The sequence below is a fragment of the Gekko japonicus genome, unplaced genomic scaffold (genome assembly GCF_001447785.1).
Source record: "Gekko japonicus isolate JY-2015 unplaced genomic scaffold, Gekko_japonicus_V1.1 scaffold687, whole genome shotgun sequence".
Lineage (NCBI taxonomy): Eukaryota > Metazoa > Chordata > Lepidosauria > Squamata > Gekkonidae > Gekko > Gekko japonicus.
This window is the reverse complement of record NW_015161424.1, coordinates 580066-594959: the sequence shown is the minus strand read 5'-3', so window position 1 is coordinate 594959 and position 14894 is coordinate 580066. Positions and strand designations below refer to the sequence as shown.

The window sequence follows — 14894 nt, the reverse complement described above, 5'->3', positions numbered from 1 at the left end:
GGGTGTTAGCGGAAGGTTGGGACGTCCTGGTCGAGGTTCGGAAAAAGGCGAAAGAACATCTCGGCTACAAAAATCCCTGCAGTGGATGTTTCCGGCCAGGCGGTGTCAGTGTGGCGATTTAACACACGGGTCCTGAAGCCTGGTCGACAAGCAGCCATTCGGAAAATGACTGAGCCAAGCCAGAAGACGTTTACGCTGTGCAGTGACAGCGTGTGCAATTAAACGAATATATGTTGTCTTCCCTATCCCCTATGAACATTGTTAGTCCTCTGTCTAAAATGTGTCACTGTACATCGCTTTGAGCCCACTGGGGAAAGCAATTAATAAATTGAAAGTATATAAAAAAAAGTGGGAGATCTCCAGGCCCCACCTGGAGGCTGGGAACCCCATGTCATTTTTCTGACTTGAATTGGCTCCAGGAAGGCTACTTGGGAATGTTGCATGTACTAATGTACATTTTCTCAACAGGGCAAACAGTAGCTCCCTGGGGCTGTTTCAGGTCAGGAAAATGGTGTATGTATGTGTTTGGGAGAGGCAGATTTAAGGCCCTTCTCCTTGCATGCTACAGTCCCACAAAACTGCTATTGTGTGTGCTGTCATGGGCGGAAAGGAGCTAATAGAAAGCCAGTCTTACAGCTTCAAGGTTGGTCTAGGAGAAAATAGACTCGGCACTTGAAATGGACTTGTCTGTTTGCAAAAACAGACAAGTCCATTTACCAGGTGATTCAATCTACAGTCTTCTATGTTCACTGCCTGACTACTGGTGTATGTGCTGAACATTAGTTAGAGGAACCAAAACAAATAAACAAGGTGATGCAGGTGACGTTTAATAGTATTGATTTGGGTGGGCTTTGTCTTTCATTCGATAATGGTAGAACTTCCTGTGATTCTGGGATGATAAAGTAGGTTAGGCCTCAACAGACTACAGGTAGGCGATTCCTCTGTATGCAGCCAGCTTATAGGTCTTGAGGCCTATACATTGGATATAGGAAACAAATATGTATAGGGCACAGGCAGTTGCATTTAAGGTACAGGAAATGGTAGATATAGAAAGAGGACAGTTCATGGAAAACTTTATTATTTTATTTTGCATGAAGAAACACAAGATGATTACTTAGTATATCCTATGGAATGTTTGTTTACCCAGTTTATCACACAGGATGTAACTATTTTTCTCCAGCTTCCCTAGATAAAGCAAATTACTGCCAGTTATAAAGTATTTTGGAAGAATAGTATTTTGCTCTTTTTCTTGCCTTGGGTGAACAACACTGTCTATTTGTACGCTGCAACACTAATTTCACATAGCATGCTTAGTGAAACAGAAAAGCATTTAACGTGCATTTTACTGAAGGATCTCTTCTTTTTCTTTTTTTTAAACTTTGGGTTTCTATGCCAACCCCATTTTACTATTTGAAATGGTTGCGCTTATAAATGGATATTTAGATATGTTTGCACTCACCCACACGCAGTCATGTAAGTTAAGTCATATAGAAAATAGCTGTTCCATTGGTATTTGCAGACAGTTTGCTTGATCAAATCTTATTAAGGATGCTGACAACTAACTTAATACTTGATAATACTTAAAAGCTAATTTAATGATCATGATGATTCTACATTCTACACAAGATTCCTGTGGCTTATTTGTTAAAAACATAATTGAGTAAGTAAAGTGTTAATTTTGTTATCCTTGATTTATTGAATATTCTCACAAATCCGCATTCAAATTCTGTTGAGAATTTCTGTTCCATATTATGTATTAGGTAAAAGCAGAAATAATTTGAAAGCAGTAGTGATATATGGGAATAAGAATGTAGATGTCTATTAGCTTTATGAAACTGACAGCTCAGTCTTGAAACTTTATTTTGAATAGATTTAAAAAAGGATTTGTGTCTTTAGAAATTTTTAAAAAACAGACATATCTTTAAAAAAGAAAGGAAAAAACTCAATTGTTACCTCTAATGAAATAGTGAATGACAAAACAGTAGTCTTTTTGATTTTGATCAGAAAAAAATAAACTGGTAGTGACAGGATATGATGGATAGATTTGACATCCTGGCAAATCACTGTCATTGATTCAATTATTCTAATTCAGAATAAAAGCTGTATACAGTATGTGTTTATGGTACAGTGGATTTTTTAAAATGATTGACATTCATCATATTAGACAGTTTTAAAAGCCATGTCTTCATTTTACTTACAGCATTATAAAAAGTAAATCGTTTAACCAACACTTTTGCTCAAATCCCATCAAAATACATTAACATTATTACAGTCAATGTTTGAGGTTTTGGGGGGAGTATATTTCAGTTCAACTATGTTAAATTGTAGTTTAAGACAAGGACTGAATATTTAATTAAAAAACTAATTTAATGGAAACTTCTATGGAAGCTAATTTCTTTATTTTTAAATTAGAGCTATTATTGCGCTAAAGGACAACTTATAAAACTCCATACAACAAGATTTGCAGGGTCCCATTGAAAACCATTTTGTAGTATCTACCCATCTAGTTTGTACATTAGTTCTATACAAATATGCAAATCATGATGCCAATAAATATTTATGTATTTTACCTAGATGGGAAATATTCATACATTTACAAATAGCATATACACAAAAGTATGAAATCCTGAATTAGTTTTATTTTTGGCTGCACTATATATTTATTGCAGTGATATCTCTTCCCCAAGCTCCAATGCACTCTCCCGGTTTTCTAGCATTAATGTAGCTGTCAGTTTGAATTTCAATCTTGAATAATGTCTGTTGACATAATTTCATAGTGCTGACTTCAGTTGTTCAGGATTACCGTTTTGAACTACATTAAAGAAGCAATTCCTTTTCTTTTTAAAACAAATTCACTCAAGAGCACGTTAATATATTTATTAACCACTAAAGCAAACTAATTATCTGTGATGTACTTTTACCGTAAGAAAACTATTTTCTTCATTACATTGATTACTGACAGAGAAGAATATGTGGGAAATATTCTAGCACATAAACTTAATTTGCTCTGTATTGTATAATTTGTCATATTTTGATTTAACTATGATCTCTGAAGGCAACAAAACTCTTTTTCTAGAACAATGGTAGTTTGACATCAAAACAACACATGATAAAGAACTATTTTATTTACACTACTGATTTACAATTTACATTGCAATAAATCTATTAAGTGTGTATAAGGTAATTGACTTGAACTTTAACAACAACAATGAAGTTAATGGCAACAGAAAATCTTGTAACTTTTAAAAATGGCCATTGCCTCTAAATATAGAATGCATTTGTCTACTGTAGAAAAATGTACATTTACAAACACAAAAATAAGACAATAAGGCACACAATTTGCAAGTTAGATTTTTAAAGGACTATTGGGTCAAAATCATTAAGAAAAAATATTTACACAAGTCATTAACAGTCATAATTAGAGTGGCATATAAATCGGAGTGAAACTGCTAAGTAGAAATCACTAGAAGTCCAGGTGCTTCTTGCCTATGGCCATAGCACTACATCCCGAGCTCAGCAATTTGGTGGATTCTGCCAGATCCTGTTTGCTTGTGCGGCTCACTGTGTCTGACAAGTCTGGAGGCAAATGCAATCGCTATGGCAGGAGTTTTTAGAGGTGGGGGGGGGAGAGAGGGGAGAGAACACAATTGTAATTAAGTTTTCTTTAGATAGCACATTTCAAAATGTACTACTGTTCCCTGCCAATAAACAGTTATTTTAGAACAGCAAATCCTTATTAGAACAATTTTTCCAAGTTGATGCTCAGTCTTGTGTGTTTCTTACAATTGTTTTAAAGAGTAGTGGCATTTTCCCAATCAGAATCCACTTTCTTCACAAGTATTTTCAGAATCCAAATCCAAGGCTAGGACCCAAATGAACTTTGAAGTTATTTCTGTGAACCCAAGAAGGGGGCTTTATACTGGTTTTCTGAAACAGTGCTTCCTCATCTTACATGCTCCACAGTTTCGAAAGCAGTTTGTGATATGGTATGGGTCTGTTCAAAAAGCACAATTCCCTTCTATAAGCCTAAGCAGCTCTTAGAATCCAGGTTCACATTTGAAGCATTAATTGATTACTACTGGAGGCCTGGTCTCACACTACCTTCTGTCTCCAGTTGAAATATGTACTAGTTTGGTCATTAATGTGAAAGTGACTCTATTTTTATGATGTAAAAATAAATATACCAGCTGGGATCTAAGGAATGACACAACTAATCCTGCAACCCCAAACAGGCTTTTGGAGGATTGTGTTTGTTAAACAGTCCTTTGCCCCATGCTATATGGCAAACCACTTTTGAAAATGAGTAGATTTTATTATTTATTGTTATTTTTTAAAATGATGCTGTCTTTCCACCCAACTTAGAGCTTCTAAGGTGAAAAACAAACAAAAACATTAAAACAAACATTAAAATATATGTATATAAAGCAATTAAACAAAACATATAAATAAATAAATGGCAAGGAGGGTCAGTGAGGGAATGCCAAAGAAAACAGAAAAGTCTCCCAGCTGGTGGAAGACAGCTATAGTGGAGAAACAGACCAATATCCCTGAGGAAGAAATCCATAATTTTGGTGCCATGACTTAGAAGGCCCTTTCTTGGATTGCCACTCATCTAGCCTCAAATTGTAACTTCACCTGGAGGTAAGTTGATTACCACCCCCCGAACTTCAGGCTCTTTGAAGCCCAGCCATAATATGTACTAAAAATTAATAAATCTTACTATTAACACAACAGCCAATGGAAAGCAATGAAGAAACCTTTATGACAGAAACTGAACCATTAGAGTTTTACCATAGAGCTTCCAGCAATTCCTAGAGCTACCCATTGTCACTTCCAGGTACCACCAGACATCACCCCCCAATGTCTCTGCCCTCCAACCCTCCCACTGGTTGCTGGGCTCAGCCTACAAACCATGGTCTGTCTTATAAACATGATTTTTGCAGTGCTAAAGGTCTAGAGATTTACATCACTTTGTTATGCTTTAAAATGCCTGTGTGAAGTATCAAGCAATCTTAATAATCTCAGTGTGTTACTTATGGTGGATGAAGAAACAAAGTAAAGGCATTATATAAGCTGAAAGCCACAACCATTAACCCTGGAACACTACTGAAATACTTCTACACTGAAACTTCTGTGGGACTTCTCTCTACTGCTGCTCTGTGCAGTGTCATTTGTCTCCCTTGATGCCAAGCTTACTACTACCTGTCCTCTTTAAAAAAAGAGGGCTAGGTCCAATTATAGATTTTATAAAAACAGGATATGTTTTGAGGTCCAAGATGACATTTTATTGGAATACTGATCTTATGCTGTGTTGACTAAAGGGAACCTTCACATATAGAGGCTGTAAACGTTTGAATAACACTGCTAGGAGGCAAGATAAGGGGAGGGCCTCTATGCCTGTTTGTTGGCCCTCCCGAGCAACTGGTTGGCCACTGTGTAAAACAGGATGCTGGGCTAGATGGACCACTGGTTTGAACCAGCAAGAGTCTTCTTATCCAGTCGCAGTTATTGGCTTCCTACTTTTCTCCAGTGAACAGCTAAAAGCAAAATGATAATGATGATGACAACAATTTTCTTTACACATTTATCAATTAGACCAAATGATGCTACAGAAATTATGTAGTGCCTGCTCAAAGGGCTTACAATCTACAACAAAAAGACAAAACTGGGGTGCAGTGGTGCTGCAGATCACAAGAATCTGATAAATAGAAGCATGAAGGGGAAGATATACTCAGAGAGATACAGGACAAACTTGTTGAACTGTTTTTTTTTTTTTAAACCACGAAGATATTGAAAATAGGAGAGGGACAGTCAAATATAGGGAAGCTGTTCCTTTATAAGACAGAAGACATGAAGACTGGAGTAGCAAAGAAGCTAAATGAGGCTGAGAGGAGTTTAAGTGGTGATAATGTACAGTCAAGTGTCGATAGTTCTACAGACCTGAGTACAACCAGGGATACTGAATATTTGGCCACAGGAAACTAAAGCATGGAGGAAGAGTATTAAGCAGGGCTCTTTTTGTAGAAAAAGCCCAGCACCCCATGTTACCAGAAGTGTGGTTATCCAGCCACACCCACCTTTTGCTTGTTATTCTGTTTACCTTGTTTGTTGTCAAAACCCAGGGCCTTTTTTTGTAGCAGGAACTCCTTTGCAAGTTAGGCCACACACCCCTAATGTAGCCAATCCTAATGAGTTTCTTGTTGTTGGGCGTGGCCTATTATGCTAATGAGTTCCTGCTGGGCGTGGCCAACTTGGGAGCCAGCCGGAACTCCGTTCCTGTGCGTTCCTGCCCAAAAATAGTCCTGGTATTAAGGGCTACTTCTACACAGGAGCAGGAAGAGGCGCTCCTGCTTTGGAAGCAGTATTGAGCAGGAAAAACAGTCACACGTTCCATTCAAGCAGGGCTCACTGTTGACACAATCCTATCCCTGCCCCATCCCCTTTCCCTCCACTGCATCAGCACTGAAGCATTCACACAATGAAAACCATGCTGGGACCTCCTGGGCCAGCATTCCCCCTCCCCCAGCTGAGCTGTGGTGCAAAGCTGTACCACAGTTAGGAAAAAAAGTCATAGGGCTAAAAGTCGAGGTGAAACTCAGCTCCGCCCACCTCCCCATTTCTGCTGTGGGCAGAGGATCAACATGGATGCTCCATCTGCAGCTACCCCGCATTTCTCCAAACAGCCCGATCCAGCTCAAAGGGAAAAACCGTAGGAGGCCACGAGACATGTTCAGTGAGCATGCCATCACATGTATGGGGGAAATTCTCTTGGGAGCAGACAAAGAGAAGATTATATTAGTTTTAGACAAGAAATTATCATACCATAGGGCAGGATTTTAGGTTACATGGAAGAAAAATCCAATGTTGTGCATTATTAGCTAAGCTTGTAGGATATAGAGAAATGTTGTAACTTGATGTTCTACATCTAGTTAAAAGTAGTAGAAGAAAAGCTACTGGACAATCTTAACTTTTTTTTTTTTTGCCATCAAGCCACAGCCGATTTATGGCAATCCCAAAGGTTTTCAAGGAAGAGACATTCAGAGGTGGTTTGCCCTTGCCTGCCTCAGCGTAGCGACCCTGGACTTCCTTGATGGTCTCCTATCACAAGTACTAACCAGGGCTGACCCTGCTGAGCTCGTGAGATCTGAGGAGAGCAAGCTAGCCCCTACAAGATTAATTAATTAAGTATAACTGGCATTCTGAATATAGGCATTTTGAGAACCTAAGGGTACGACTAGATGAGAAGTAGGAAATCCATGACTGGTTTATTTAGTAGAACAAAGTTTGAGTCCGGTGGCACCTTTAAGATCAACAAAGTTTTATTCTGGGTATAAGCTTTTGTGTGCATGTATACTTCTGCAGTATACACGCAGTATGCCAACCTATCAGTTCGAAAGCAAGAAATTGCAAGTAGATAAATAGGTACCACTTCGGTGGGAAGGTAACAGCGTCCCGTGCGCCTTGGTGTTTAGTCATGCCGGCCACATGACCACAGAAATGTCTTCAGACAGCGCTGGCTCTTCGGATTTGAAACGGAGATGAGCACCGCAACCCTAGAGTCGGATTCGATTGGCTTTTGAGCAAGGGAACCTTTACCTTTACCTTTTTATACTTCTGCAGAAGCTTTCATGCACATGGAAGCTTATACCTTGAATAAAACTTTCTTGGTCTTAAAGAGGCCACTGGGTGCAAACTTTGTTCTGCTGATTCAGACCAATACGGCTACTCTCACCTGAATCTATTTTAATGGTTTACTTAGTATCATTTATTTACCTAGTCTATTCCATGACTTTTTCCCCAATGGGGATTTAAAGCAGCTTACATAATTCTTTTGCCTCCATTTTATTTTCAGAACAACCCTTGTGAGGTTAGGCTGAGGATGTGTGACTGGCCCAAGATCACCCAACAAGCTTCCATGGCAGACAGGGGTTTTGAACATGGGTCTCCCAGATTCTAGTTTGACACTCTATCCATGGTGGTACTGGCTCTCAACAGGTTTAATCGTCTTTATAAGCAGTAGTAATCCCCCCCCCCCCAATCCAAATTGTTTTGGGATGTAATCCTTTCCTCTTGTATTGCTTCTTGGATAGAAATCCCTTCCCCGAGCTGCTTTCACCTCCAGTAGGGAAAAAAGACAGGCAAATTGTCTTTTCTTCTGTACAAGGGAGGTAAATTTCTATATGGAAAATGATGGAGGAAAAGGATTAAATCCCTCCAGCCCCAGTTCCATAGCTGTGATTCAAACTGACCCCCACATCTGTTTTTAAGGACAACTAAAGACACTGTGAAATCTGATTGTGCCTTATCTAACTGCACCTTAACATTTCATTCCGACACTCAGCTTAATCACATGAAGAAGTTGCTGTTCAAATGTTTGATGGAAAACCAATTAGATTATTTTATTTACTTCATCTATGCGCCACCTTTCCCCATGAACACCCAAAGCAGATGATGTTATTCCTCCATTTTATCCTCACAGCAACCTTGAGAGGTAGGTTAGGTTGGGTGCGAGTGACTGGCTGAAGGTCACTGTGACAGACAGGCTAGGTTTCGCCTCTAAGAGCCCACAATGAAAGCTGATGGAATAGTCCGTTTGTAACTAAAGGATCCCAGCTGTAGGAATAGGGTCTCAGTTCAAAAGTTCAATGGAAGTGAAATGTTGTTACTTATACCTTGTTTACCTCATGTTCATATCATAAATGAAAGTTTTCTTGTTTGGTTTAACCCTAAGGGCTTGGTTTCTAAGGGAAAGAAGCACACAAACAAACACACAATGAGCCCATTCGCGGGGAGGGCGGGATATAAATCCAATAAATAAATAAATGAATAAAAAATGTAATATCTCGGCCTATCTCTCCTTATATATATAATTGAGTAGTGGTCCCACAACGTTCCATGCACTCCGAAATCAGTTGGCTCCGTGATGTGTCAATCACAAGGTGTCTCTATCCACTGACTGTGTTGCCTGAGTTCTCTCCCACCCACTGCAGCCTAGGCCACTCTTCTCTGATTGGGCCAGCGTTTCAAGCTCATTTACATATGGAAGCTGACTGGACTTCACTCCATTCTGCACCTCAAACTCCCCCCCCCCCACGAGACAGTTGGAACTGTCAGTTGCATATGGGACCGGCTGTATTCTGAGGTAAAATATATCCTCACCCACAACACATCACTTCCCCTTCAAAAGAAACAAACCCAATAACACAATCATGTCACACCACAAAAAAGACAGATCACACCACAGGCAGAATTCCACAAGGCAAAAAATGATAGGAAAAGGTGCCAGCAGTCACCCCATTACTGCCACAGATATGTGGCAGTCAGGGTTTCAGAGCATGGTGGGGGCTGCTGGTGGGGGGGAAATGGAAAGCTGATCAATGAGGGGGAAGTGTAGGTTGATGCTTGGCTGGGAAGTAGATAGGGTTGCCAACTCCAGATGGGAAAATCCTGGAGATTTGAGAGATGGAGCCTGGAGAGGATGAGGTTTGAGGAGGAGTGGGGCCTCAGGTACAATGCCATGGACTCTGCCCTCCAAACCAGCCATTCCATAATGGGGAACCACTGTTGCCAATCTCCAGGTGGGGGCTGGAGATCACTCAGAATTACAACTGCTCTCCAGATGGCATTGATCCGTTCCCTTGGAGAAAATAGTGGACTCTGTGTCCTTATACCCTGCTGCGGTTGCCATGGCAAATTGATTCTGAGTGCCCACGGCCTTGGCACTCTCCCAGAGCCTCTTTCTAGCGCTCATTGTATTTATTTCCACAATGGGCCTTATTCCTAGTACACATATAATAGGGTATGAATAAATGGGGGCAGCATGTGGATGGAATAGTGTCTGAGCCCCAACCCCAGTAACTCTGTGTGAGTGAGAGCTTGCAATTAAAGGGGGCTGGGCCAGGGGTCATTTCGTAGAAAAAGAGCTAGGGGGACTCATTAGCATAACTCATTAGCATATGCCACACCCCCTGACATCACCGGAAGTTTGTCCTCCCCACAGCCGGCAGCGACCTCCAGCGGGCACCAGCAGGGAGCTCCAGGCCCCGCCCTCCCGCACCTCACCCGGGGGGGATGGCGTCCCCCCGCGTCCCCCCCAAATGACCCCTGGGCTGGGCTACCATGTATTGCTGATGTCTCTGTGAGTGAGAGAGAGGGCCTGAGGTGTGAAATGGCCATGGCCCTCTGTATATTTTAAAAGCGACAAGAAGGGTAACTTGTGACATCCTGACCTACTTGTAACACAGAACCTGAGTGAGTGGTTTAACAGGGTGGTAGGCATTCTGTTTGAGAAGAAAGGGGTGGCATAGTCACCCAGCAAGCTTCCTTGGGAGAGTGCAGATTCAAACCTGGGTCTTCCAGATCCTAGTCTGACACTCTAACCACTGCACTACACTGACTCTCCATGAACTGGTTCCTCCATGTAGAGCCACCAGAACTTGATCTGATTCCATCTTTTCATTTCGAGCTTTTCTCCAGGAGTAAAAATCATTTCTGTTTTCATTTAATTTAATTTCTTAGTTTCCTTTGCTAATTATTTGTCTTCTACTGTTTGTTTTACTTTAAAATTTTAAAAAATCTTTTTGCTGTTAGCTACTTTGGAATCCAATGAAAAGGGGCCTATAAATTTTGTAAAGTTAAATATACCTGTGCACAGCTACCAGAATGTGTTTGACAGCAGCAAATTGAAAAAGGGTAGTGTGGTCAAGCAAATAATGCCATCTGCCTGTAAGGACTCTGCATAGAGGTGGAAGTTCATACGTTCATTGCCTTCACACACTTTTCTAGACCTTGAATTCACCAACAGCCTCATTTGCTGTGCAGTTAATCAAGTGGGGCCTCTTAGCCATAACTAGGCCTAAGGAAGGGACTAAAGGGAATGTATACTACAGCAGTCCAAAGACTGTGCAATATGCACTTGAAAGCCAGCATGAGAAAAACCTCTGAGGGTCAGTTTGGATCAGAGAAACAGCAGGCAGTGAAAAGGTATAAAAACCCTTGCTACTGCTTCTGAAATGGCTTTTCAAACAAAGCACTATTTACATATAGTATGTGGTTTGGACATAAAGGAGTCTATTGCAAGACTGATATTTTGCCCTGTCAAGTTTTTAAAGAGCATCTTAACATTATTTTATTATGTGTAGGAGTACAGTAAATATTGTAATATTACTACCACACACATTATTGGGATTTCTGTAAGACTTCCAGGCCTCACTCCACAATTTATTTTTCAAAATGAAATTTATCTTACTGAAAGGTAATATCGAACGATGAAAGGGGCATCACACATGCAGCCCACAGGCCACATTTGGCCAATCCAAAGGCACTCATAAAGCCCGTATGTCCACAAACTTAAAAAAAAAAATCACTTTTCAATAAAAGGGGGAGAGACTCGAGGACTGGTTGGGATGTGTTCACTCAGGATGACAGAGCTGTGTGCTGGCCAGCCAGGCACCACAGTTGGATATTGGCAAGGCATTCTAAAGGTTGGTGCCACCACTCCTTAGCCATTAATTCTGCTGTATTTACTTGAATGGAAGACAGGCCAAATGTCAGATGACCTGCTTAAAAATGTTATGCACACACCTCAAAAGTATTACTTGACGTAACTGTAACCTGTATAAATATATAAGATGACCCCCTCGTTTTATTGATTGCATACCCGGGAAAAAAACTAGTCTTGTATTTAGGGTTGCCAGCCCCCAGGTGGGAGCAGGGGATCCCAATTTCACAGGGTCCTGCCTGCTGGTCAGTAGGGGAAAGCCCTGCCCCCAACAGCCATGACCCAGCACAATGTCCCCAATGTGATGATGTCATGTGGAAGTGACATCATCACATCAGGGAAATAGCATGATGATGCTCTGGTATTTGGGCCAAACTCTATGGTAACCATACAGTTTTGCCCAAAATACCAGAACGTTGCTGTACAGCATCCCCGGTGTAATGACATCACCTCTGAGTGACATCATCATGTTGGGGACATCGTGCATGGCAACGTTGCCCCGCTCCCCACTCCTGGAGAGCTCCCTCCCCCCCAGTGAGGTCAGCCATGGGATACCATATCACAGTGGAATGTGCTGGTTAAGTCACAGAATTGTATTGAAATACTTCTATGAATTATTGAGCAGTATATGGTTATTCATAAATCAGAAAGGGAAAGATGTGACTGCATTACAACAAATGGCCTCAAGATCAGGATGTACAGGTAGTGAGAAACCCTCCTCTTCAGAGGCTAAGGTGCTAGAAGAATCTCCAAATCCAACTACTCACAGAAGTGGGAAAAGGAGAAGAGTGGGTAGAGTTTGTACATTCTCTCCTTGTTCCTGTTTATATTTAAAAGAGAGTGAAAAAGGGGCTCAGCCTCCCAGTGCCTTCTGACCTGTGCTAGCTGTAGCCAGGTCTCAGCCTGTAGTGCCATCTGTACTCCCATAGGGGTTCAGCTCTCTTTTAGGCACCAATGGTGTGGGAGGGGGAAACTGTAACCTATGCCCCTTGCTTTCAGACCCCATGCTGACAATAGCCAAGTCTCAGCTGGATCATGGCCTATGGCACTGCTAGCACTCATGTATGGCATTGGCTTGCTCTTGACTACTAGCAACATGAGAGGTGATGGGTCCAACATAAGCCTGCTGCCTCCCAGACCTATGCTGCCATAGCAGTGGATTCCAAAAGATAAGGGTTACAAGTATGTTCCACATTAAAAACTGTGAGAACCAGTACATTTATTTATTTATTTATTACACTGGATTTACTAGGCTGACCTTCCCTACAAGTAGGGCTCAGGGCGGCTTACAACACGATAATATACAATCTCAGATTAAAATAAATTAAAACAAGCCAATAAATGCCTATACATAAAACAACATTATCTAAGTGGCAAAAATACTGCATATATAAAATGGCAGAAAAAACCTCCGCACCCCAGCCTCCCTGGGGGGAGGGGTTACGAGAGCTAGGGTTCCTCCTCACTTTACTGATTTCAAAGATATGCACAGTTGCCACTGTACAGAAACATATGCACTGATGTAGCTACTGCATCATCCTTTGCAAATCAAGTGGTGCATTGCATTAATTGTAGTGTCATCATTGCCGGGGTTAACTAACATTAGATATACTAGTTGCTATCTAACATCAGTTTATATATAACATTAGAGAATTGGCTAGCTGATTATAAAGAAGAAAATATTTTAGGAGAATGTGTATATTAAGCAAACACCTACTACACTACTTTTTTAACATTATTATAGCATGTTAACATCTTAATATAGTTTTATACCTGCCAGTGATGGTTGACCATCCTGTAGGAGTGGTAATTCACATATCTGCACTACTGAGATGTCTTAGGCATGCATTCAATGCAATATTCTGTGACATCACATCAGGGCATAGAGTTTCATATAGGGTTGCCAGGTCCCCTCCTCACTCCAGTGGGGGGATTTGGAGGGCATTCTAGGGATGTGTGGGGATGTTCCAAGCCCCACCCCCAAGCACAACCACCCACCCACCCCTTCCCTCTCCTCCTGCCAGGTTTAAAGGGCTTCAGCTGAACAGCAGGGACAATGTGGCCTGCCAATCAGCTGGAGGGCCCTTTAAATCTAGCAGGAGGGAGGAAGAGGGGCAATTGTGAGCTGCACACTTGGCTTGCAAAAATACCTTTTAAAGTGTCTTTTTGCGAGCTGAGCATGTGGCCCGTGACCACCCCTCTCTCCCCCTCCTGCTAGATATAAAGAGCCTTTCGGCTGATCATGTGATTCCCCCCAATCAGCTGAAGCTTTTTAAATCTGGGAGGAGGGGAGGGAGAGGGGTGGCTGGGTGGGTGGTTGCACTTGGGGGCGGGGCTTCTCCTGCCAGCCAGTTGACTGGGGGCAGATTGGAGCCCCTCCTAGACCTGGGGGCTGGCAACCCTAATTTCATATTTTGTCTTGTCCATGTGAAATTCACTGCCAGTGAAGGTAGTGATGGCCACATACATACCGGGCTTTAAAAGAGGGTTAGACAGATTCATGGAGGTCCATCAGTGGCTGTCATGATCTGTGTTGTGCAGGCAAAGGCCTAGCAGGCCCAGGGAGCCTGACTAGCAGTGGGAGGAGGCCAGGCCTACAACTCCCAGAAGTCCCTGAGAGGTTTGGGCGCCAATTTTAGCCAATCACAGAGAAAGGGGCCTTACAATAAAAGAGCTGGTACAGAAGAAGAGCTGTTCTTTCTTCCAAGAGAGCAGGGCCAGAAGGAAGGATGCTGCTGGGAGAGACCCTCACCCTGAGAGGAAGGGTGAGTAGACTCAGACCCAACTCAGATGGTGAGCTAGGGACTGTGAGTCTAGTCACGTTAGGGCATTTGGTTTCTTTTCTCTTCACCCACTTATTGCTATTGTTCTTGCACCTTGTTTGTTTCTCACATTGGGCTGACCTCCAGTAAAAATAAACCTTTTATTTGTTGTTTACTCTTCCTGGTCCTCATGCCTATTATTTGGCTGAATAAAGGAGGTCTAAAGGTTTTGGGAGGGTGCTCTGGGCCTTCTCAAGGGATCATAAAACCAGAGTGGTGGCAGCATCAGATGACACCCCACCGGAGCTGTGACAGTGGCTGTTAGCCATGGTGACTGAAAGGAGCTTCCATATACAGAGACAGTGAACATCTCAGTACTAGTGCTGGGAAGCAGCACTGGGGAGAGCCTCAATGCCCTGTTGCATGGCCCACCAGGGTAACTGATTGGCCACTGTGTGAAAAAGGATGCTGTGATGGATCACTGGTGTAATCCAATGAGCTCTACTTATGTTCTTATTTTCATTTATGGCTCACTCCTACATGTTTATCTTGAAGGAAATCCCACAGCCTTCATTCTTCTGGGCTTCAAACAGAGATCTTAACCAGCTCTTCTTTTTAACAAATGCCAAATT

At 41.9% G+C, this 14894-nt stretch overlaps 1 protein-coding gene across 1 annotated transcript in view; it reads right to left on the bottom strand.

Annotated features, from left to right (window-relative positions):
- Positions 1-3372: 3372 nt before the first annotated feature.
- Positions 3373-14894, bottom strand: part of ELP4 (elongator acetyltransferase complex subunit 4) — a 255713-nt gene continuing 244191 nt past the window's right edge. Inside the window, exon 10 of the mRNA XM_015428447.1 lies at positions 3373-3595. Within this exon, the coding sequence (XP_015283933.1) occupies positions 3464-3595 (132 nt within the window). The 3' untranslated portion in view covers positions 3373-3463. The remainder of the gene's footprint in view (positions 3596-14894) is intronic.